This window comes from Uranotaenia lowii, chromosome 2 (assembly GCF_029784155.1).
Source record: "Uranotaenia lowii strain MFRU-FL chromosome 2, ASM2978415v1, whole genome shotgun sequence".
Lineage (NCBI taxonomy): Eukaryota > Metazoa > Arthropoda > Insecta > Diptera > Culicidae > Uranotaenia > Uranotaenia lowii.
In genome coordinates this window covers 116,802,356-116,825,940 of record NC_073692.1, presented here as the reverse complement: position 1 = coordinate 116,825,940, position 23,585 = coordinate 116,802,356, and the positions used below count along the sequence as shown (strand labels likewise).

The 23,585-nt window shown below is 36.5% G+C and overlaps 2 protein-coding genes across 3 annotated transcripts in view; both read right to left on the bottom strand.

The window, feature by feature from the left end:
- LOC129742515 (annulin-like) overlaps nt 1-11,027 on the bottom strand; it is a 68,969-nt gene extending 57,942 nt beyond the window's left edge. Inside the window, exons 1-2 of one of the 2 annotated variants that reach the window (XM_055734421.1) lie at nt 10,911-11,027; nt 9,354-9,627 (exon numbers count right to left, since the gene is read on the bottom strand). In XM_055734421.1, the coding sequence (XP_055590396.1) occupies nt 9,354-9,531 (178 nt within the window). In that variant the 5' untranslated portion in view covers nt 9,532-9,627; nt 10,911-11,027. Of the gene's footprint in view, nt 1-9,353; nt 9,628-9,708; nt 10,246-10,910 lie in introns of those variants that run through there. The other variant, XM_055734420.1, reaches the window with a different exon arrangement.
- Nucleotides 2,768-4,082, bottom strand: LOC129742519 (RNA-binding protein 25-like). The gene is made up of 2 exons (XM_055734426.1): nt 3,946-4,082; nt 2,768-3,888 (listed from the first exon to the last, which is right to left on the bottom strand). Exon 2 carries the CDS (start codon nt 3,747-3,749, stop codon nt 3,063-3,065), a length of 687 nt encoding a protein of 228 aa, XP_055590401.1. The 5' UTR covers nt 3,750-3,888; nt 3,946-4,082; the 3' UTR covers nt 2,768-3,062.
- Nucleotides 11,028-23,585: the final 12,558 nt, after the last annotated feature.

Here is a 23,585-nt window from a genome sequence, read left to right as displayed (position 1 = left end):
AAAAACCTGCGAAATAAAATGTTTAGGCAAGAGCTTTTTTTATGTTCTTAATTGTTCATCTTTATATCAGTCGATTTAAAAAACCAATTGTGCCATTTTCCATGGATGAACATTTAATCTATTCGGTTATCACTAACATTGCCGGAATTCAGTCATAAGAATCTTATTTAACCTGTAAACTTTGAACAGGACTAAAATTCGGATATCAAGGAATAATACTATTTTTTACGTTATTTAACCGGCTTGATAGCAATAAGTATGTATTCAATAATGCAAATTAATGGAAAATATATAATTTTGTTTACCAAAATAAAAGATATGTATATGATTTTATATCAAAACAAACTAATCAAACAGTTTTAGTAATTGCCGAGGAAACTTAACCTATGTTAAGTGTTTACTGGAAGTTTGAAGCAATATGAGGCCCTTGGAGCTAAAAGGATTAAGTGCATAAAATCTTATTTCGAGTAAACATGCTTTTAAATTATCATGTTTTGTCATTTTTCCATATATTTTTCGAAAATTAGCAGAAAATGAAACAGAATGTTAACAAAAGTATTACGAAAAAAATACAAAAACTGACATAAACTAGTCGCAATTTCTCTCCATTTAGAATATTTGTAGTGTGGACATTGCACAACATATTCTATTTGTGAAATAAAAATTTTAAAGATGTTTTGATAACCTTTGCAGCTGTTTTCTGTGAATTCTTAAGATGTTTCATACCACGTAATGAAAGCTCACGCCAGATTTTTCGAATACACTTCTTAGATATCACTGCGTTTATCCAATTTCCTTAAATGTTGTCCCAAACTCTGTACATTCTCTCATTTTTGTTTGGTTTTTTTTTAATTTGAAAAATGGATTTCTCTTGAGCGAGATATGAAAATACACAGAACAAAGGGCAGGTCACGAAATTTGAGATCTTTTTATATAAGCTATAATTTTTGGCTTTGGAGAGAAAAAGTATAATAAAATTATTACCTTTAAATAAAATCGTTAAGGGGGGGGGGGGGGGGTGGTAGGGTCTAACGGGTAAAAAAACACCATTTTCACGATTTTTTTCTAGAGCTATCGTTCAAACAAATGTATTCAAATTTTTTGCATTATACAAAGCATTGTTTAAAGAACATTTAGTAATTTTTTCGTAGAAAAATATTGAAAAATGAGCCGGTGACGGAGCACTTTCGAGGATGCCTTTTAGAAAACAGGATTTGCGGTGGACACTGTATCTCAGCACAGAATCATCTGAAGTAAAAAAATCAGAGCAAAATATTTTTAATAGATGTTTTTCTGGACCCCAACGTTTTTATTTGACTTAAAAAAAATTTTATGAAATTTTTGTGGCTGTTTGAAGTAAAAATTACGATTTTTCACGAAAAAATCCGCCATTTTTTTATCTGTAAAATCTCCTCAAAGTAACGAAAAAAAAAAAAAAAAGAAAAACGTTGGGGTCTGGTATTTTATATGTAGAAAATATGTTTCAAATTTGAAAAGAATCGGTGAAGTAGTTTTCAAATGACGATGTCCACTGACTTCAAAAATGTGCTTTCGAGAAAAACGCGTTTGAAGTTTCTGCTCTAGAATTCTTGCAGTATTAGATAAGAGGAGATAAAAGCCAATAATTTCTACAGTTTTGCTTCGATTGACTTGAAAATTTTACACAACATTCTTAAAATGTTTTACAATAAGAAAATAAAAAAAAATAAAAATCGATTTTTTTGAAAGTGTTAGACCCTACCCCCCTTAAATAAGCATTTGATAATTAAAAAACATTTTTAGTATTTGAGAATCGGGAAAAAAGGGGGGAAATCAAAAATTGATATTGAGGGGCCACCATGAATATCTTTCCAAAAACACAACAAATGCTTAAAATTGTATAAAATTGTAGCGGGGCAAATGCAACTGCGGAACGGAAATGTTAAAATACTATTCGAATTGTTCAGGGAAATTTTACTAGTGAAATCTGAAGGCTGAATCTCAATACCGAATTTGATACCAAAAGTATATTTGTTAACTGTACAAGACCCAAGTCTAAATAAAAATTATTTCAATATTTTTCAGCTCATTGAAAAATAACCACTCAAGTAAATACTGGTTTGCTAGGGAATAGTTCTGACATCAAACGATTGCGAGTGTTTGCTTAGCTCGTGTACATTTTTGTCGTTTTGAAAGTAGGAAGTCAAAGAAACCAACATCAAGAATTTTCACTTGATTATGTTAGTTTATCCAATAATCCTGTCACATTGTGTCACAATCTGTTCCAAATTAAAAAGGCAAAACGAAATATTCAGGTGAAACTTTATCGGAAGATCATGACATAAACTATTGGGAGTACTTGTGAGGACTTCTTACGCTTCATATGGTTTAAATAAAAAACCTATGCTTAAATAAATGAATGGTTTAAAATGAAGAGGATTTCGATGTTTCAATCAATTCTGTATACGCTGTACATTTCATGTAAACGATGGACATGAAAAAATTAAATCACAGCTTACAAAAAAAAAGTAAATCTTTCAAGTAATATTTACATTACTTACAAAATATAATGGAATTCTGTAAAAAACGCTATGAAAAACGCCTTTTCAGCCTCAGTCTGATCTTTTGAATCAATGCAACAAGTAACGATTGAATAAGACAGTAAACCCAAACCAAGGTAGTCATCAAACTTCTCCGATTCTTGTTTTCATTTCGTTTGCTGAACAAAATGTAATTAATACATACGGCAAACAATAATATTTAAAAGAAGGCATACATTGTATTTATTTCTCTCACATCGTTAAGTTCTTATCGCTAATTTTAGTTTATTATAGCAACAGAAGTTCTTCGTTCGTGTGACTTTTTCTTGTGTTTTGCAGATCTGCTAGGATTCCTTATGATCGAGAATACTTCAACAGAGGAAATCGTTGACATGTTTTGTGCTATCTTAGGTTTTGTCTCAATTTCATTCCATCTTTTGAACAAACCGTATTGATATATACCTAAAATCTCCAGTAAGGAAATAAAAAAAGTTTTCAATGCTGAACAGTTTATTTTATGTGAGTTTCTATTCCTAAGCTTATTTATCCCTTTTTCTTTCGCGGCTGGTTATTTTTTGCGTTTGTTACCTTAGTTTTATTCAAGGATTTTTCTCCCGTCGAACGACTTTTTGTTTTTTCTGGTTTTTGTGGACCTGTTTTTGTCCCCGGTTTCAGTTTGATTACCAACTTCAAGCTGCGGGTTGTTTTTTTCACCTCAGAAGCATCAACACCACGACGTTGGTAGGAGTATTCACGCATTTTCCTCAATCGTTCCTTTCTGGCTTCAGGAGTTTCCTTCTCCAGACGGCGCCGTTGATATTCCCGCAGTTTTTCCAATCTTTCCAACCGGCCAATGGGCGTTTCATCTATTTGACGGTTAGCTATTTTGAAATTGGCTCGTTGCAACCGTCTCTCACGTTCCTTGGGAGTTTCGTTTTCCAAACGAGCTCTTTGGGCCAGGCGTAGCTTTTCCAAACGGATTGACCGAGCCTCCGCACTTTCTGTATCCCGGATTTTTCTGGCCCGTTCACGATTTAACGCTTTCAGTTCAGCCTTAGTTTTTCGTTTCTTTCGTCTTGCTTTCGGCCTCTTAGCAGGAGGTAGGCCTTTGGGTTCAGGTTCAGTTTGAGATTTAGATTCGGGTTCAGTCTCTGCATCCGACACCACTACCATTTCATCCAAATTCATCTTTTTGGCTTTTGGCATTGTTTTCGATGGTAATTTTTTCATCGTTTTTTTTTGTTTCAGCCGGCTTACTCCTATTTCTGTTATTTATGTTTAGTGCTCATACATATACTCAGGCTAGTTTTTTATTCTTTTGTTTTGAAGGAGAGCTTCGGGTAATGACAGCCAAGTCTTGTTATCAATTCTGTTGAGACAATAGAAGGGGATTGAATACTAACATTACATAAATTTAGACATCTACCTGTTTTACGATTGTAAATTCTGGACAGTGTACATCGAGTAGATTCACGGTTTTTATACAAAGTTTTACTTTTGATTATTGACGAACTCAGTTTGTTTTCTCGGGATCGCCTTCAGCTAGTGATGTTTACGCTTTCTGTGCTTTCATTCAACACAGGGTTGCCAAACGAGCTTCAATTATGGTGTTGATACACGCTCACAATAATACGATCAGTGATGATCCATTTTAAACCTCGACAAAATTGAATCAAATAAACGCAGCTAGTCCAGCGAAAATGAATTAAAAATCCTCTTAATTTTCATTCTTTTTGTTTTTTCAATGTACATCATAGTTGTAATTTTTGTCATTTCGGTCATTTTTGCCATGTTGGCTTTTTTTTGTAATTTTTGTCATGTTTATCGTTAAGGTAGTTTTTGACATTTTGGTAATTTTTTTTATCAATTTTGTTCTTTTTGGTCATTTCTGAAATTTTTGTCATTTACAACATTTATGTTGTTTTGATCATTTTACAAATTTCTTTGTATACATAAAGAGCAAATGAAGCAAGTGAAACCAAATTTAACAGGGAAGTGCATTTGGATACGGATGTTCTATGATTATTTGAATCCAATATTCCAGTAAAAAGATGGGACGGAGTAGCAGGGATTCCATGCTAAATTTTTGAAACAATTCGAGAACTTATCAATATTTTACATGAAAGGGTATATGCATAGGAATAACGCTGAACCATCCTTCCTTTCGGAGGAAAAATAAATCGAGAATTGAAAAATAATTTAAATTTTAGCCATTTTTACTTAATTACCGAAACCTGACACTTTGTTTTTGAGCGCTGATGTGGTCTAGTGGATAGGCTGGCGCAAGTCTTGTAACCCAGGTGTACCGGGTTCGATTCCCGAGCAACCAGAATTCCCTTAAAAAGGTTCCATAGAAGCTCAATCAGCTCTCGTTTGTGTCTGAAGGTTATGCTAATCAGCCCAAAATATAAGTTCTTAAAGCTACTTTCAAGTTCGTTTAGGTGGCTGTAGAGAACGCTATTCAGCTTCTAAGAGAATGTCAAGAAACTTCTACGCGCCGAAAAAAAAAATCCGATTGACAGATTGCTCTGACAATCAGATGTCAGATTGCTAGGTTACCGGTCTTTCATGGTCTATCTCATTGGTTTTAATTATATTGTTCTGATTACAAAAGCTGCTTACACGCCTAGGGAATTGAACCGCTGCTCTCTAGATTGCGATGAAACTCATCAGCCTCTCGACCAATCCAGCAATAGTTCATTGCCATTGTAATAATTAGTATTTAAACTCAATATCATTTGAGATGATTGAATAGGTTGGTCAATAGTTAGTTACGTATGTCGTTTGAAGGACTTTCAGTACACAATATGAATAATAACAATAATTCGCATCATCAAAAATTTATTCGAATATCTTAACAATTATAAGAAAAATTCGAAAAAATCTTGAATTCCATTTGTAAATATCAGTACAGATATAAACAAAACAAATACCATGACATGAAATTGACAGACATTTTTGACATGTCGCTTAGAATTCCCATATAGGTTCTTTAAAACACCTTCAAGTATCTTAATGGTACGTTTAGGAATGTTACGCGAACGTTATCGACCTTCTTGAAAGCAGTTCCATTAAATGCGCGTAGAAGTTTCGTTATCGATAGTTTATCCTATCAAAGGGCGATAGAAGTTCCTGAGTAACTTTTACGCGACAAGAGTCACCTGAAGTTCCCGTAAAACATTTTTTCAGCCAAATGTGAACTTCGGAGTTCGGAGTTAAGTAAAAACGCGACTTTTAGTTGCTTGGGTTGTATGTCTCTAAAGGTTGGATGCCTTTCCTCGACGAACCATCGGCCGTGGAAGCCTTGAGAAATGATTCGAAGGCCAAGCCACACAGACATAAGCTGGACCTTGCTACCGAAGGGAGAACCATACATACAAACATACATACATACAGTGTCGGACAATAGAATAGGACCACAGCGCAATCCAAAACAGAAAGTGTCAAAACTTTGAGAAAAACATTTCCATTTAAGTGCATCAAACGAATTACAAATTGTACATTCCATTCTTCGAAGAAATTAAAATCATCCGTAGTTAAAACAATTGTCCTTTATTTAAAAATGCGTTTTAAGCATACTTACTGACTAAAATAACGCGACATAAAATAGAACCGCTTTAGAATTCATGGTAAAAAAATTAAAAAAAAAAGGAAATTCATACCGTGATAGATTTGCAGGATTAGTACTTGGTGGTATAACCCTTATTACGCATCACTTCTCGCACTCGGTCCAGCATCGACTGCACCAGATTTTGGCACGTTCTCACCGGGATAGCGTACCACACCGCCTGGATTCTCTCCCAAAGCGGCTGCTTGTTTTTTTGATTTTTCGGCGTACACCTTACGTTTAACTATTTCCCATAGGTTCTCTATAGGATTGAGATCAGGGGACTGTGCTGGCCACTCCATAACGTCTTCTTTATTATCCTGGAACCACTTTTTAACCGTTTTAGCAGTATGTTTGGGGTCGTTGTCCTGCTGGAACTGCCACTTTGAGGCATCTCCCACTCGGCGTGTGGCAGCATTACTTCCCGAAGTATCTGGGCGTAGAGATGCTGAACCATAATCCGGTCGATCCAGTACAAGGGACCCACCCCGTACCAAGAAAAGCACCCCCACACCATGATGCTACCTCCTCCATGTTTGAATGTTTTATTTGTATACTGGGGCATAAACGCACAGCCAAGTGGGCGATGGACCCAACTCTTTCCGTCCGAGCCGATGAGTTTCACTTTGGTCTCATCCGACCACAGCACATTTCTCCATAGTTTCTCCTTTTCTGGACCGACCCAATCGAAGTGGTCCTTCGCATACTTCAGCGGCGCCTTCAAGTGCTTCGGCGTCAGCATCGGCACCTTCCGGGGACCTTTTCCTCCTAGTCCCTTCTCCGTCAACCGTCGCCGAACCGTCCGGGAACTCACAGATAAGTTCAGCTCGTCTCTGATGTGCTTGGACGCTTTGAAAGGGTCATTTTGCGAGGCCCGCTTGATTTCCAAATCGTCCTTCGGCGTCGTTTTGCGGGGGAGGCCGGTCAGTTCCCGTTTGCCGGTGCTGTGAAGCGCGTTGAAAACGAAAGTTTTCGACCTTCCTAAGTAGTCGGCAAACTCGCGTTGGCTTTTGCCAGCCTTGTACAGATTCCGTATGATCGCTCGCTGGACCTCCGTGCAGTGCTGTGCCCGACCCATCGCTTTTTCGCTGAAAACCGAGTAGGGGGAAGGAAATCTTTATTTTTTGTTTGTTTTCATGATTTACACGATTAATTTTATGGGAAATACTTACCAGGACACGAAAATGGACAAACAACACCGAAAACAACACCTTTTCTTCAAATCTAGAGCGCTAAAAATGCCGGAACAGCCGAACCGATGAGCCGGTCTTATTTTATGACGCGACTTTTTTCACCCTCTGACAGCTTTCTGGTCGAGTAGAACAAACGGGTTGCTTTGATTGCAACAAACGTGCAGTTTACAAAGTTGGCATACTACAATAAGTGCTTGCCGCTAGGTGTCGCATATTATTATATTTGAATTGGCAGTTTAAAGGTGATTTGAATATTTTGCATTAGAGCGGTCCTATTCTATTGTCCGACACTGTACATTATCGAAACCTGACACTTTGTTTTTTTTTTTTAAACGAACACACATATAGGATCTCAGAGAAACTTCATGTTTCTTTCAGATGGCGCCAACGCTACACGATTTGTCTATGTATCGTGTGACCAACATCTTTTAAATAAGTGGTCGTGAATCTCGTTTTTAAGCCTTTTTTCCTCAGATTTAAGCTTTTTTTACCTTGAGAAGATAGGAGACGAGAGCTTAAATCTGAAGAAAAAAGCTTAAATCTGTCAAAAAAAGGGAAATCTGAGGAGAAATCTGAAAGATGTGCTCCATACGGTTTGAATAGCGTTGCCGCCGTCTGGTTTCTTTGAAGAGATTTAAATAAACTAAAGCGTACATCTTTCAAGGATACTAATGCTAACACCACCAACCCACAGAAAGAGTACTACACCCAAAAAAATAAGGAAATTATTTATACGGGATTTTTCACGTACACTTAGATTTTGTTGCATCATATCGTTTTTACGTGAATCTTTTAGTAACCACAGTGTACAAAGGACGCCTTGGTAGTAATTACTTTACTTCCACATAACTTACTCATGATTTTCACGTAAAGTCTAAGTGGATGGCGTTTGGAGTTATTTTTCCCAAGCGTGCTAGTAAATTCTTATAAGAATTGAAGCTGATGTCAGTCAGCAGTTTACGGTTATTTCGAAGTTTCGCGAAATAAGAGAATTCGTTCTGCTACGAAAAGTGATTCGGTTAGAGAAGTTCCGGCGCATCGAGAAGGAAAGTCATGTTTGGTAAACTCCGATTAGCGGCTCCTAGAAATCGTTGCATCCTGGTGAGTTCAATGCAAGTTATTTTTTTGATTGTTTTTGAATACTAATTTTGTGGATGTTTTCAGGCCAGTCAACCGGGATCTCTAAAGGAAGCAAACCAGTAAGGAAATAGAAGGCCATATGCATGCAGAGTCCGCGGAATTCTCATCACAAAAAATTGTAGTGACAGTAAGTGTTGTGTTGAATAATAATGGTGGTAAGAAATTTGATTAAATTTCATATTCGTTGGTATTTATGAAAAACAAAAAAAGAAAAGCATCAAACAAATCGACCCAAATTTCATTTCGAAACTAAAATTAATTCATTACGCTTTCATCATCCCATTCCGTCGAACATACTGAAAATTCACGTAAATTGCAGCTGAGTCTATAGCATGCGAATTCTTATTGACGTGCGTTCACATGTTTTACTCGTAGAAGCTACGTGAAAATCAATTGGATAAAAAATATGTGTGTTTCACGTAACCACGACGTGCGGATTATTTTTTGGGCTGTATGTAAACCGAGATTCGATCTCATGACCTCTGGCTTAGAAGACTTGAACGCTATCCTCTAGGCCACGGTCGTATGAAATGCTTAATTGAAACAGAACGAAAAAAAAGGGTTTTAATAAAATAGAAAAGTTTGTGTTTTGATGTATTCTTGGAACTGTTTCAAAATATCTTGATTTATTTATACATACAAGCAACTTTAACCTGTTCAGAAACGAACGATGAATTTATTTATATTTTTTTCTAGAGATTCCACAAAACAGTGATAATTAAAAAAAAACTCTATAAAACCTCAATAAAACCAAATGGTTAAAAAATATATCTTGAGTAGTGCGCTAATGTTTGTACCAATTTCTATAGAACAATTGCATTTCCAATTTTATTTTTAACATGATAGACGGAGCTCCAGAACAAGTGCAAAAATGTATAAGGATCATTCAATTACCGACTTCATCCCATCTCTTCAGCTCCAAGACCGGCTTTGCCAGAGGATTCAGGGGTCCCATCAGGCGTCCACGTTCCTCGCCGGACTTATCTTTTGAGGCACATAAGCTTCCACAGCATTTTTGAAGATCCGCACAAGACGTGGATTTACCACAACAATCACTTATTTGATTACCCATATTACAACAAATGTACGTTACTGTTTCAAACCCACCGATTCAACTTGTTAGTTTTTCCAACAACTTCTCGACACCTTTTGTTTTCGCACTGTCTGGCTAAATGGAACAACTAATTTCATTGAGATTTAACAAGGTAATAATAATTCTCCACTCACTGATATTGATCTCATCATTTACCTACGAAGCATCTGACGGAACGTTTCTCTTCTAAAATGTAACGTATTCACTGAGCGCGCACACACTTAGGTTACCAAAGGTTAACGATGTTCATAATTCGATAGGTTTATTCTCATGGACAAAGAATTGCACCAAACCTACTTGCCGATCACAACAGAATTGATGCAAACTTTAGAGGCACTTTAAAACACATCTCCGAATTCGTTGTATCGTAACCAAATTTTACTTAAAAATACAAATATTGACACCCACAGTCTCACTTTTTTGTTCATAGCTTAGCTCCACGCACTTAAAATAGATGTAGGCTGCCTTACAGAAGGCATTTATCTGAACACAACTGTCTCAGAAGCAAACCAAGCAAAGTGACTTCATTGAGCCATGGACTCCCGTTCGCTCACCTCAGTAGATCTGAACTGATGATAGCTAGTTTGATATCACTCGATGATCCAGCCAATAACAATCAAATCTTTTCACTGTTAAATCGGGAGATCGGTTGGAAAGTAAACCTTATTATAGGGTCATTTGCAAATAATTATGATCAGTTAGAACAGATGTTCGAATGACACAATTAACAACAAACTTTTTTTTCTTGTTATCAGATCTCAAGTATTGTAATTCGAAGCACTTCAAAACTTCAAAGAGCTATGATGAAAGATAAACCAGATAAGGTAAGCATTATCTGAGTAGAAACTCGTGTAAATATTTAAATTGTGCCGTACAGAGACTATCTCATTCTACATTTTCAATTGAAATCGACAGGTTTCTTGAACATTTAACAATCTGTATGTTAGAGAATCTTATTCAATATTTTCAAATTCAAAACCACGGACTATTTTTTAACCATATGGACACAATCACGATTAATCTTCACGGTTCCAAACAACATAAGTATGTCATCGAGTCTTGTAAGATGCATCACACTTGAAAAATTCGAATGATTCTGATTACTGAACACTATTCAGTATTCATTGACAGTTGGCGACACTACGCCGTAAATCTTAAACCAACAACTACCGGAAAACTGCCCGACAATTTGCATACAATTAGTTGTAATATAAGCCCCCTTCATTCAGTTGTGTAGTTAATCTAAATTCGAATTGAGTCTTGTTTTGTTTTAATGACACACATGATAACTCCAAAACGGATGGAAACACGATCGCCACCGGTTATCAACGGCAGTAAGGAGTAATTGGTGTATTTACCGACAACTTGTGTAAAGTCACTTTAAAGAAATCGACGTTCTGAACCGCGCCGCTAAACCGTAAAATCCATCGAATGCGATCGATTGGCGCGGGAACGACTTGTCCGAGCTAAGCACCTAGCAGATCTGAGCGCTAGAATGTGTGCTTCAACTTGCTACTATTCAAAGAATACGAATCTGATCGAGAACATCATGGAAACGAGCCGTTTGTGTAGGTACATGGAGTCGAGTTTTCGACAATATTCCAAATATGTATGTAGAAATGGTGTCGTCTTTTGCTTGCACATATCTCAAGTGGGCATCGATGGTATCTTGAATTTTTTTACGATTTTTTTCCATTCAAAATTATCGATTATCTATGTTTCGGTATAAGAATATTAAATGAAAAACTTCGATGGAAGCTATTTTTTTCTCATGCGGTCATGTCTTCTGAATCAATATTTGAATCCAGCTTTCATGCAGTTAGTTGATATGAAAAAAAAGAACTCCATTTTAAAAATGGCCAGTTTTCCCATTTGATCTTTGAATGTTCAAGAACATTTTTTTTTGTGGGATGCACTCTTATCGGTGGCATTCCAGATATTCAGAAGTTTCCAGCAGATATGAACTTTTCCAAAAGTTTGAATATTGTCTCTAAAAATCATTAAAAAAGTAAATTTCATTTGAGATTTCTAGAAATGTTAAGAGGATACTCACTAAAGCATAGTTAATTTCGAAATGGGACAGTTAAGAATGCGTGTATATTAAAAACCAATCGTTTGATCGAAAAACTTTCTTAGAAAGGAATAAAAGTAATCTTATGATAATTGATGTTATAATATGCAAAAAAAAATTACATCGTTCTTTGTTAGAAATATTTCTACTTTATTCTTGGTATCTCCTATCGGCCATTGCACACTTTTTCAGTCATGACATGACATGGTATATGATATTGACAAGTTTTTTCTCTATTTCTTTCCTAATTTGTATTGTAGGTTGGTGCATTTTCCTTCTTCAATTTCCGCTTCTGAATCAAAGCAATCGAAAGCTTTTAGTTCAACCACGGTATCCGTGGATAAATTAAAGGGAATCTTTCGATTGCCTTGATTCAGTAGAATTATTCAACTAAGTAGGCTCACAACCAAGGTTGCTGAGAAAAAAAAAGTGTTTTACACAAACTAAATTCTCGAATTCTATGATTTGAATCTAAAATTGTGTGACAGTTTTCTGTGACGCTATTTCTATGAAGTTTATTGAGAAATCATGTGAAATATCATCAAATGGGACTACTTTCAGTTTAAAAAAAATCGATTTACACTACCTTGTTTTCATATTATTTTCATGAATTAGAGTCAGAAATAAAAAGTCGAAAGTGACAAAACAAATTTATTATTTTGGAAATCTGTACAAAATTTAGAAAGTCTGTGAATTCTGTGAAAATTTTATATATTCTGTGATCTGTGACGAAATTTTGCTCGAAATTCTGGGGATGTGATAGATATTTCAGTGATTTCAGCAACCTTGCTCACACCACATATAAAAGTGATTATCCGCTACAGTTTTGCACAATTCTTCTCTTTTCAGAGAACCTGAGTACAATTTGGTGGATTCAGCTGTTTTGAAATTAATAAGACTTGATTGTTTTTGTTCCACTAAAACGCGTTTCGGCTGGGATTCCAGAAAGCAAAATCTGGCAAAACATTGCAAAATCATCAGGGAGTTGAATAAAAAATAAAATCGGCTAGTTGAGATCGTAGGCTGCGAATTATACAAACTAGAGTACTCTTTTAAGGCTTTTAAAAACAGCGAAAACCAAAGTTTATGTCACGAAAATTGTTTTTTTTTTCATCACAGGAGCAGAAAATTGGCCAATCGTTATGTGTTTTGCAAATATCAGCAAATACATATTTTAATAGAGGACGAATGACTGGAAAGTTTTAAATCCTCTTAAAATAAACAAAAATAGAAATAGAAATAGAACACATTTTGATATGCTAGCGACTGTTCAACGAGCAGGAATGTTACAGTAAAGAAAACACTTTTCATCAAATCAACAAAAAATGCTGATAAAGTAGCTAAAGAACATCTGTAAAAATACGCCTACGTTTTGAAATTCGATTATGCACACAAATATATAAATTTCGTCTCAAAATGATGACTAACTGTATGATTGAAATAAAAAAATCCCGAAAATCTTCTTTGCCAATGAGCCAATAGACCGCTGCAAACAATGACTTTTTGCTCTCACATATTTTTTCCATTGTTTTTGGTTCGCCAAGCATCAGTGTAAAATTTGAGATGATTTGGTTGATTCCTGAGTTAGCGCCACGCGTTACAATTTTGTATGGAAATTTGTATGGAATAAGAAATTTTTGCACATTATATCATCCAGAAAATTCAAATAAACTTGAAAGGTCGGTCTTTGATTTTTGATTTTGACAATTCTTAGGGCTGTCCCAACGGTAGATGCAAAACACGGTTTTCGACCACGCTAAAACATTTCGGCTGGCACCAGTGGCGTATATTGCTGTTTTAGCACAGTTATCGATTTCAAAATTCCCAACAGTTATACGCCTTTGTTCCAAATTCATGCAAATTTGGAACAGGATTTCAAATTATACGACAGACCGATTTAGTTCACGGTGAGAAAATTTTCAATACTGATGTTATGAAATCGCTTGGTACATCTTTGTACCTGAAAATGATCACATTTTCATATGTGATGAAAGAAATTAGAGAAACATGAACTATCAAAGAACGAAAGAACATAAGCCGTAAATATCATGAAAATTTCGAAAAAGATACAACGGCTCACCGACAGGACTTGAACCTGCAATCTCCGCTTCGGTACAACGGCGCGTTAGCCAATTCCACCACGGTGAACGTGATGGTTCGCCGGTTCCATCACGTTCACCGTGGTGGAATTGGCTAACGCGCCGTTGTACCGAAGCGGAGATTGCAGGTTCAAGTCCTGTCGGTGAGCCGTTGTATCTTTTTCGAAATTTTCATGATATTTACGGCTTATGTTCTTTCGTTCTTTGATAGTTCATGTTTCTCTAATTTCTTTCATCACATATGAAAAAATGAGAAAATTTTAGCCAACAATGATTTCTTTCACACATGTTTGGGTAACATTGGGTGTGATCATAGTTTCTTTTTGAGATATTATTTGAATGTTTTTTTGCTTCAACCAGCCTATACGTAACATAAATTGAGAATAGATGTTAATAAAAACCATATCAAGTATAAATAATAGATGTCACATTATTCTCGATTAATTATAATTAAAGAAAAAGCTTTTCATTTGGGCTCGACGAATTAGTGAATCCAGTCAGCGTTCTAAAATTTGAAAAAAAAATAAACGAAAAGAAAATTTTAATACTTTTTCGATGAGGTATAATAAATGTTTATTGTTTGTTCTATAAATTTTGTTTATTTGAGATATTGAGAGATTTTTAGTTTCGTATAGATTGCTCGGAGTTTTCGTGAATAGCAGCATATTTTTCTGTATCCATATACATGAATTTACAAAGTGAAACAAGTTTTTTTCAAACAAAAGTGTTTACAAATCAAAGGAAAATTTCCTTTGACTTTGGAATAAACATTTATCATTTCCTTTATCAATGTCAGCAATAACTTGAAAAAAATTGCTTTTTCATTTCATTTTAACCTTATTCCATTGATTCAAAACAATTTGATTGAATTAATTGAAGAATTGTTTCAGTTGACCTTTTTTCCACGTTGTGTAGTCATGTTTGCTTTTAAATTAATGAAATCCTGGTAGAATAGTTGAAATCACTGTTCTGTCAAAAAGAATATTCGTAGAATTAATTTTAAAACAATTAACCGTGAAACTCAAAACTTATGCAATTTTTCTAATAAAATGGGTTTTTTCTTCTCAATTATTAAGTGTCCGCAATGAAAGCGTTTCCGTTTAAAATTTGCTCCTACACCGGTGGGGAGTGGGTGTTTTAGCCGATTCTAAAATTTCAAATTGTGCTTAAACTGGTATACTTAAAACCAATATTTACGCCTGAACCGTTGCAGGTGCTCTTATTGAATATGTCACACTATGTGTTTTGATTAGTTAATTTATTATGGAACTAATTCTTAAAAAGATTTAAAAGCGATGAGAAATTCAAAGTAAATTCAAACTGTTTTACATAAAATGAACGAGTTTTCATAATTTTTAAATGTTGGATATTCAACGCTATTTGGTATGAGTTCTTGAAATTGGATAAACAACATCTTTTTGTTTCTGTAACTCTCAAAATCGATTTCTTTTTGACAGATCAATAATCACGTTAATCGAACGTTATTATGACCAAAGGGTGTGTCTGACTACCGAAACTTTTCGATTACCGACGACCGATTTATAGATGTTGAAACGACCGACATAAGGGAGCATTCAATAATATTTCACTTATAAGTTAAAATATTGAAGTTATTAGAACAATCATAGAATAAATTTGGATTTTATCTCGGCTCCCAATAACATTCAAAACAAAATCGTTCTATTAATGAGCGAGTACTGTACGAAACAAACCTGACTAAATCCAAAGGATTCCCGAATAACATAAAAAAAACATAATAGGTATCATTAATTCAAATTACGTCAATTGGTAGTCCGATACTTAAATTGAAATTCTCGTTTGATACTATTGGAAGAATAATGTGGATTTTTGTCGTATTTCAACCCACATGGGTATATGGTTCAATCGTAAATAAACATATACAGTTGATGAAAAAACTTGTGAATTGGTTCCACCGTAAAAATAATGTTACAATGATTTGAGAAAATATAAATCAAAATAATACTTAGCTTGGGTTTTTGTTTATCTTCATCATGCCATATTCTTTTGAGATCTTCGTATTTGCTATCAATTATACTTGTATGCTAAACCTCGAATCCGTACTTTTTCACCCACATTTTCCTTCACTAACTTCTAAATTTCACGTTCCAACCGCGCAAAGCTCAGCCAATAGGAAGCATCTTTTCTCCTGGGAAATTTCTTTCTACATCCTCGAAATATCCAATAGATCTTCATAATAAATCTTCGGTTTCGACTTAAAATTTACTTCAGCAAAACATTAACTATTTGAATTCGAATTTGAAAGGTCTTGAAAAATTTCCTTCAAAAGTAAAACTCCTTTAATGCATTTTGATGATATTTTCGATTAACTAAAAATAATAATATGAAATAATTTCTATTAGTTTAGTAGATATCAGCAGTTCTGATGTTCGGTGACTTATAATTGTGTGTGACCCATGATTGTGGGGGGACTGTACTTTTAAAAATTGGAAATTACATTTTTTTAGCTTTTGTTCATTTTCTTGCAGATTTTTAGTGAAACATCTCAAGCGTCAGAAAATGTTGAATTTCAAAAAGAGTTCAAATTGCTGTTGTGCTCTTTGCCACCTGTTTGGGCGCAAATTGCATATTCAAAGGGGCTGATTGCTTGCACAGTTTATTTCGACGTCTGGGAGAAGCTTTTCTCAAAGGTGGGTTTAAAATTATTAAACTTGTTGTATTTTACTAATAGATAAGAACTGCTGATGCCATAGAAAATGTATTTTGAACGAAAAATTTAGATTTTATTCGATTTCTGATCCTTTCCATTTCAATTCATTGTTTGGAAAACTCAACAAAGAGAGAAACCTGAAGTACCGTGCCATGAATGCATAAAGTGTTGCATTTCTTTTGGACTTCTTGTACATATAGGAGCACGAACTTAAGAACTGGAAGAAATAAGTTCGTTTCTCTGATAAAATGTCTTTCGAACAAAAAAGAGCACAAATCGCAAGATTTCACAAAAAGAAGAGTACGCTCATTTTTCGATCGAAAAAGAGTACATGTACTCTAAGAGTACGTATGGTAACCCTATAACAGGCATGTTAAACTGGGGGTTCGCGGGCCGCATGCGGCCTGCGGCCTCGGTCAATGCGGCCCGCGTATCCCCGTATTAAATTATCACAAAATTCCCTACTACACAGAAGTACACTGGCTTTCCTGCCACAAAATATTAAAAAGATTTTTTTTAGCTACGAGAGGAAATAATATTATTTTTGGAAATGAAAGATTTTTAATGCGGCCCGCACACTTAAACGAGTTTGACATGCCTGTCCTATAATCATTGAACTCAATTTATCTCAGAAGCGGTTTTTCCAAAAATAGCCATCTTTCATGTAATGTGCACGGAAAATAATAAAAAGGTAAAATTTACCGAGATAGCAAGATGAACGCTCGTGAAAGCCAAAAAGATAACTTTTACTTCTTCGAGGTGAAACTCACCTTACAGCGAGGAAAAGTTTACCTGAATCGAGGTTGAAAAAAAGGAACAATTCACCGAGAAAAAAGGTGAATTCAAAAAAGGTAAAACTTCTTGGGCTGAGGTCATGCAGTGGAATTGAAAGGCCGAGTTTAATAATAAAAAACGTATAAACTTTATTATTAGTAAAAAAGAAAGAACGATTTTCACTCGTGGAGTTCACTTTTGAGAATGGCGGCTTCGCCTCAATATGCATTCGTTGCACGACAAAAAGAAGCAAAAAAATAGAAGTGGGCGACAAACACATACAGGGATGGGGGAGTGATCTTTGCATACTTAACACTCCTCCTCAATGATCACTTCGTCGAGAGTCCCATCATTCTAGCAAACTTAATTTGTTTTACTGTTCCAAGGGGTTTAGTAAGAATATCCGCAACCATTTCTTCTGTAGGGCAGTATACAAGTTCCAATACGTTGTCTTCGCACAGCTGCTTCACGAAAAATTGGCGCGTTTCGATGTGTTTAGAGCGACGGCTGCACCTCTCGGAACCCACAAAACTAATGCAGCTCTGGTTATCTTCAAATACATTCACTGCACCTTGGATCGGCTGTCCAACATCCTCCAACAAAGTACGAAGCCAAATCAACTGTTGGCAAGCTTCGCTTAATGCCACGTATTCACTTTCCATTGATGACAGCGTCACGCAAGATTGCCTTTGACTAACCCACGACACTGCTCCACCGCTCAGGTAGAAAACAAATCCTGTTGTTGATTTTCTAGTGGTGATATCGCCAGCCCAGTCAGCGTCGCAATAGCCAACCGAACCAGCATCCACTTCTCCGTATTTAAGCTGCCAATCCTTAGTCGCCTTCAGGTAACGTAGAACTCGCTTTGCAGCTGTCAAATCTGCTTCGGTAGGAGAACTCATTTTTCGACCCAGTATTGCTACACTCGCTGCTACATCAGGCCTGGCACAAACCGCTATGTACAGAAGAGCACCGACTAGACTCCTGTAGTGCGTTATGTCTGACAGATTGGGGCTTGTATCTTCCGTTTTAGTGTAGCCAATATCCATGGGTGTTTTGGCGCCTTTCGCCGAACCAAGACCAAACTTCTCCGCTACACGATCGATGTAATAGTTCAGGTCTCCCATATCGGTGATTTCAAAATGATTCCGAAGAGAAACATACACAGACTGCACTTCAGCTTCATCGGTGCAACCGACCATAATATCATATACATATACCAAGATATAAACTGTTTTGTCGTTTACCGATTTGGTGTATAGACAAGGATCCGAATTGCCCTGCTTGAAACCTATTTCCAGAATGACATTATGGAGTTTCCGATTCCAGCATCTTGCGGATTGCTTTAGTCCGTAAATGCTTTTCTTAAGCATACACACCATGTGCTCTTTTCCTTTGATCACATGACCAGGTGGTTGTTTCATAAACAGCTCCTGATCTAGTTCACCGTACAAATAGGCAGTTTTTACATCAAAATGTTTTAAAGTCATTTTACTGCTGCTCGCTACTGCCAGCAGGACACGAAGCGTAGTGTATCTCGTAACCGGCGCAGAAGTTTCATCTTAGTCCTCACCATACTGCTGGGAATATCCCTGAGCGACCAAACGAGCCTTGTACTTAGTGATCTCTCCAGCGGCATTCCTCTTCAATTTGTAGACCCAACGACATCCAACTGCCTTTCGTCCAGCCGGCAAGTCTCCCAATTGCCAAGTTCCGTTATCATAATGGGATTTCAACTCGTCTTTCATGGCTGTTATCCATTCGTTTTGGTGTTCACAGGCTAGCGCTTCCCGAAGCGTTCGAGGTTCTATCTCCTCCTCAAGCTTAGAGCCAGCAATGAAAAGTTCTTCTACAAGGCGTTTCGGAGGAACTCCCTTGTTCCGACGTTTGGATCTTCGCGCAAACTCATCTGTCGTGAAATCATGGAAAGATTCGTCATCGTCAGCACTTTGAAAGTCCGACGAACCGCTTCCATCTCCGTCATGTTCAGTGCCAGTTTGATCAAGATCGAAGTCAGGTGCGTCTTCAGAGGATGTTATTAATAGTACTTCCATGGTTTTACCAAGCACCACCGGCTCCATTCTTTTGGTTTCAGTAGGACTACAGGTTTCTATGAATTTGGCATCCCTGCTGATGCGGATTCGATCGGTTTCTGGATTCAAGAATCGATACGCCTTCCTGCCCTCGGAATATCCAACAAATACTAACTTCTCAGCTTTCATATCAAGTTTTAGACGACGTTCTCTTGGAATATGTACGTATGCTTCAGATCCGAAAACTCGCAAGTGACCGTATGATGGTTTTCTACTGTACCACAGCTCATGAGGAGTTCTATCAATCACCGAAGATGGAAGACGATTCTGCAGATAAGCAGCAGTACACACTGCCTCGCCCCAGTACTTCTTCTTCATGCCAGCCTCTGAAAGCATGCATCTCATCATTTCTGTTAGATAGCGATTCTTTCGTTCGGCTACACCATTCTGCTGCGGAGAATATGGTGCCGACTTTTGCGAAACAATACCATTTGAAGCAAAAAAATTAAGGAGAGACTCACCAGAATATTCGCCACCACCGTCCGAACGGATCACTTTCGGAAAATGACCAAATTGGGTCTTCACCAGACTGCAGTACTCCTGAATCTTTTCAGCAGCATCCGACTTCCTCTGGAGGAAGTAAACTAAGGTGAAACGACTATGGTCGTCCACCATTGTCATGAAGAATCGATTGCCGCTTGGTGTAGCTGCCTCCATTGGACCAACTAAATCGGTATGCACCAATTCCCCCACTGCACCAGCACGATTTTCCGACACTTTCGGAAACGAATCTCGGCTCATTTTACCCTCACAGCAGGATCCACATATTGAGTTCACTTCACAGTTGTTCATTTTTATTCCGTGGCCTAAGCCCTCTCGGATAATCTTCGCAATTGCTTGGGAATCGCGGTGCCCAAACCTCCTGTGCCACAGATGTTGGCACATATCACTGTGTTGCAAGTTCACCGCGCACACGCGTTCTTCAAATTGTTTAAGACGGTAGAGGCCACCACTGCGTTCCCCAACAAGCATCACTTTATCACCTTTCAACACTTTACAACCCGTTTTTCCGAACAACACTGTGTATCCCAAATCAGTGATACAGCTTACGGAGAGCAAATTTCCCGCCAAGGTTGGAACATGGAACACTTTATCCAGAACCACTTTGATCTTCAATCCATCTCCATTCACAGAAACCAACTTACCGGAACCAGCCCCAGCTGATTTTATTGGTTTACCATCAGCTAAAATAATGGCTACCTCCATTGATTAGTCCACTTCACTTAAGATGGAAACGTCATTTGTCATGTGAGAGGTGGCGCCTGAATCTAAATACCACACATTGGCACCATGCACTCTCCCAGCCGCGAGACACATTTCAAGTTCTGTTTCGGAATGGTTCACTAAATTTGCTCTCTGGTCACCCGAAGACTTCTGCGACCTATTTTCTAGGAAATCTGGACAGTCCCGTCGAATATATCCAGTATTCCCACAGAAATGACACACTATTTTCTTCTTCACTCTTTGAGATAACCTCAAACTTCCTGCTCTGGTCGCCAATGCTTGCTCATCCGGATCAACTGCACAGGACACACGACGTCGTCCCTCATCAAGCAGCTTACCCTTTACGAAGTCGACGGTAAGATCCGCGTCTGGCCGACTTTCCAATGCAACAATAAGACCGTCGTACGACCGCGGAAGACTGGATAACAACAGCGCAACAAACCATGTAGGGTAACGGACCAATTTTGGACTGCTTTGGGAAGTGGCTATGCTATTTTTTTAAATAAAAAAGTACATGTTACAATTTTTGACTACTTTATCCGTTCATTACGAAGATCAAGGCTTTTTCTATCGAAACATATCGTCGTTTGTTGCAATGTAACAAGATATAAGCCTAAAAACTCGTTTCTTGGAACATTGCTCTGGTCGGTATTTTGGACCACCAAGTTTCTATTTTGGACCACCCTTTAGACCTATTTTGGACCACCCTTAAACTAAATAAGTTTTTTTCTAAATTTTGCTATATTTACGACAGCGATTGATGCGCAATTATGCCTTTCTTATTCTTGTAGTCAAGTTTTATTTGTTCATGTTAATTCATCCCTGAACTAACTTTCTTCAATTTCTCCCCAGCCTCTATTTGAGTACACTTGTATGTTGAATATTTCCTACTAAAACCATCGGTTTTTTCTACAACTAATTATGCTTTAAAACAGTAATTTTCGATAAGAATTGAGTAAAAACAGAAAAAGTTCTCCGTTGTATAGTGTATTGAAATCTTTTGAAAATTCCGTCAGCACACTGCAATCTCGACGAAATTTGTTCTGCAGTGTTAAATACTGGCCAGTTGGCTTATTTTTAGGATCAATTTTTTAAACGCAAATCTTCTTCAGACGACCCAATGATAAGTTAAGAAAGTCTGACAACATCAAATTGATGCATTTTGACTTCCAAAACCTTAGTGGATTTGGTTTCGATTCAGTTCTGTAGAATTCGTAGATTCCAAAAAGATTCAAATGTGCGAGAATTATGCGATTTTTGTAACCATCTAAAAGCCAGTTTTCTTTTCGCTGAAAAATTCGCAAAAGTTCAGTTTTATCTTTGAAACAACTTTTGTGCTACGAAATAAATTATCGTTGGAGTAAATTAATCAACAGTTTTCTTTTTCAATAATTGCAGAGGCAGAAAAACTTGAGTTTTAGTACTTTTTCGCTTGTAATTTTTACACATTTCAACAATTATTTTTCCTAAGTTTTCAATCACGTTAAGACTATCTCATAGCTATAGTTGAATATCTATATATATAAAAATGAATGTTTGTCTGTCTGTCTGTTCCCTATAGACTCGGAAACTACTGAACTGATCATCGTCAAAATTGGCATCTAAGCGTTTTTGGGGCCGGTGATGGTTTCTATGATAGTTAAAACCCCCTCCGACTTAAGGGAGGGAGGGCTTCCATACAAAATTTGTAGTTTTTCGAAACAAATAAAAGTCATGACATCCATTTTCACGAGTTTTTTTTCCTTTTAGCGGTTTGTTTTTCGTCTCCATAGTCAAGGCGTCGCGAGCCAACGTCGCAAAAGGATAGTAACCATGGCATAGCATACTGATCAGTGGGAATATTTTGGCGCGTTTTTCTCAACCAAGCATATTTTCAATGCAAGGGGTGGCGATATGAAGCCTTGATGTGATTTTTTTCTACTTGATTCCTAGCTCATTTGTACAGCACATGGTTATGAATGACGCCTAGATGTGATCGAAATTGACATTTTGCCGATCGTATAAAACATATACATAATTTTTGCCAAAATCTGAAATTAAAAAGTCATGGGATCCATTTTTAGAGGTTTTTTTTTCTTTGAGGGGTTTGTTTTGCGTCCCTATGGTTAAGCAAACGTCGTCGCAAGTGGATAGTAACCGAAGCATACTGTTCATTGATCGCTGGAAAAATTTAACAATTTGGCGCCTGTTTCTCAACCAAGTACCTATATTTCTTATGCACGTGGGGGCGATATGCAACCTAGATGTTTTTCTTGCTTAATTGTACACAGCACGTGGAAATAAATGACGCCTAGGTAGATGTGACACGGATTGGTATTTTATCAATCGAATCAAAAGCAATTGAAAGATTTTCCAAAATAGTTCGTGTTAATGTGAGTAGCATTTGTTGTCTAAAAAAATATAAATTTAGTTCTGATGCTAATGAAATAATGGTATGATATTTTGCGGACGATTGAAAAAAAAAAAAAGTAAAGAATTTACGTACAATTTTTTGGCCCATTTTGATTACAAGGTTATTTTTTAATCATATTGATAACAGAAATATGAATAAAATGTTTTCTACAGAGATAGATCAGAAACATTTTGTTGAACATGAACAAGTTTTATCAAGCGCCATTTAAAATTAAAGAAGATAAACAAATCCGATCCGACACATGAACTGATCAAGAGCCTTTTCTTTAAATTGGATAAGATAGGACTAACGAGATCAGTTAAATAAACTGATTTTTATTGACCAAAAGTGAGGGAATTAATTTTCCGAAAGAATTTTCATTCAAGGATCACTAGAACATGTTCAAACGTTCAACTTTTCTCTGTTACAAAAAAAAAAAAAATGTTTTCTTCTAAAAATTGTTACATCGGCCCAAATACACAACTGAAACGAATTTAGAAATGAAAATGGAAACTTTTTATTTCAAAAAATTCTGAAAAAACATCATACTTTTTGCTTACATACCAATTCAAGTACGTACTTAACATAAAAAGTGCTTTTGTGTTACATGGCTGCATAAAAGAGACTTCCCAAGCAACCAAAAGTTCGAATATCACTTAAGGAACGAACTAATAAGTTCATATATAGCTGT

Excerpts from the sequence above, each read along its gene's own strand:
- LOC129742519 (XM_055734426.1), bottom strand. The coding sequence starts at position 3,749 with ATGAAAAAATTACCATCGAAAACAATGCCAAAAGCCAAAAAGATGAAT.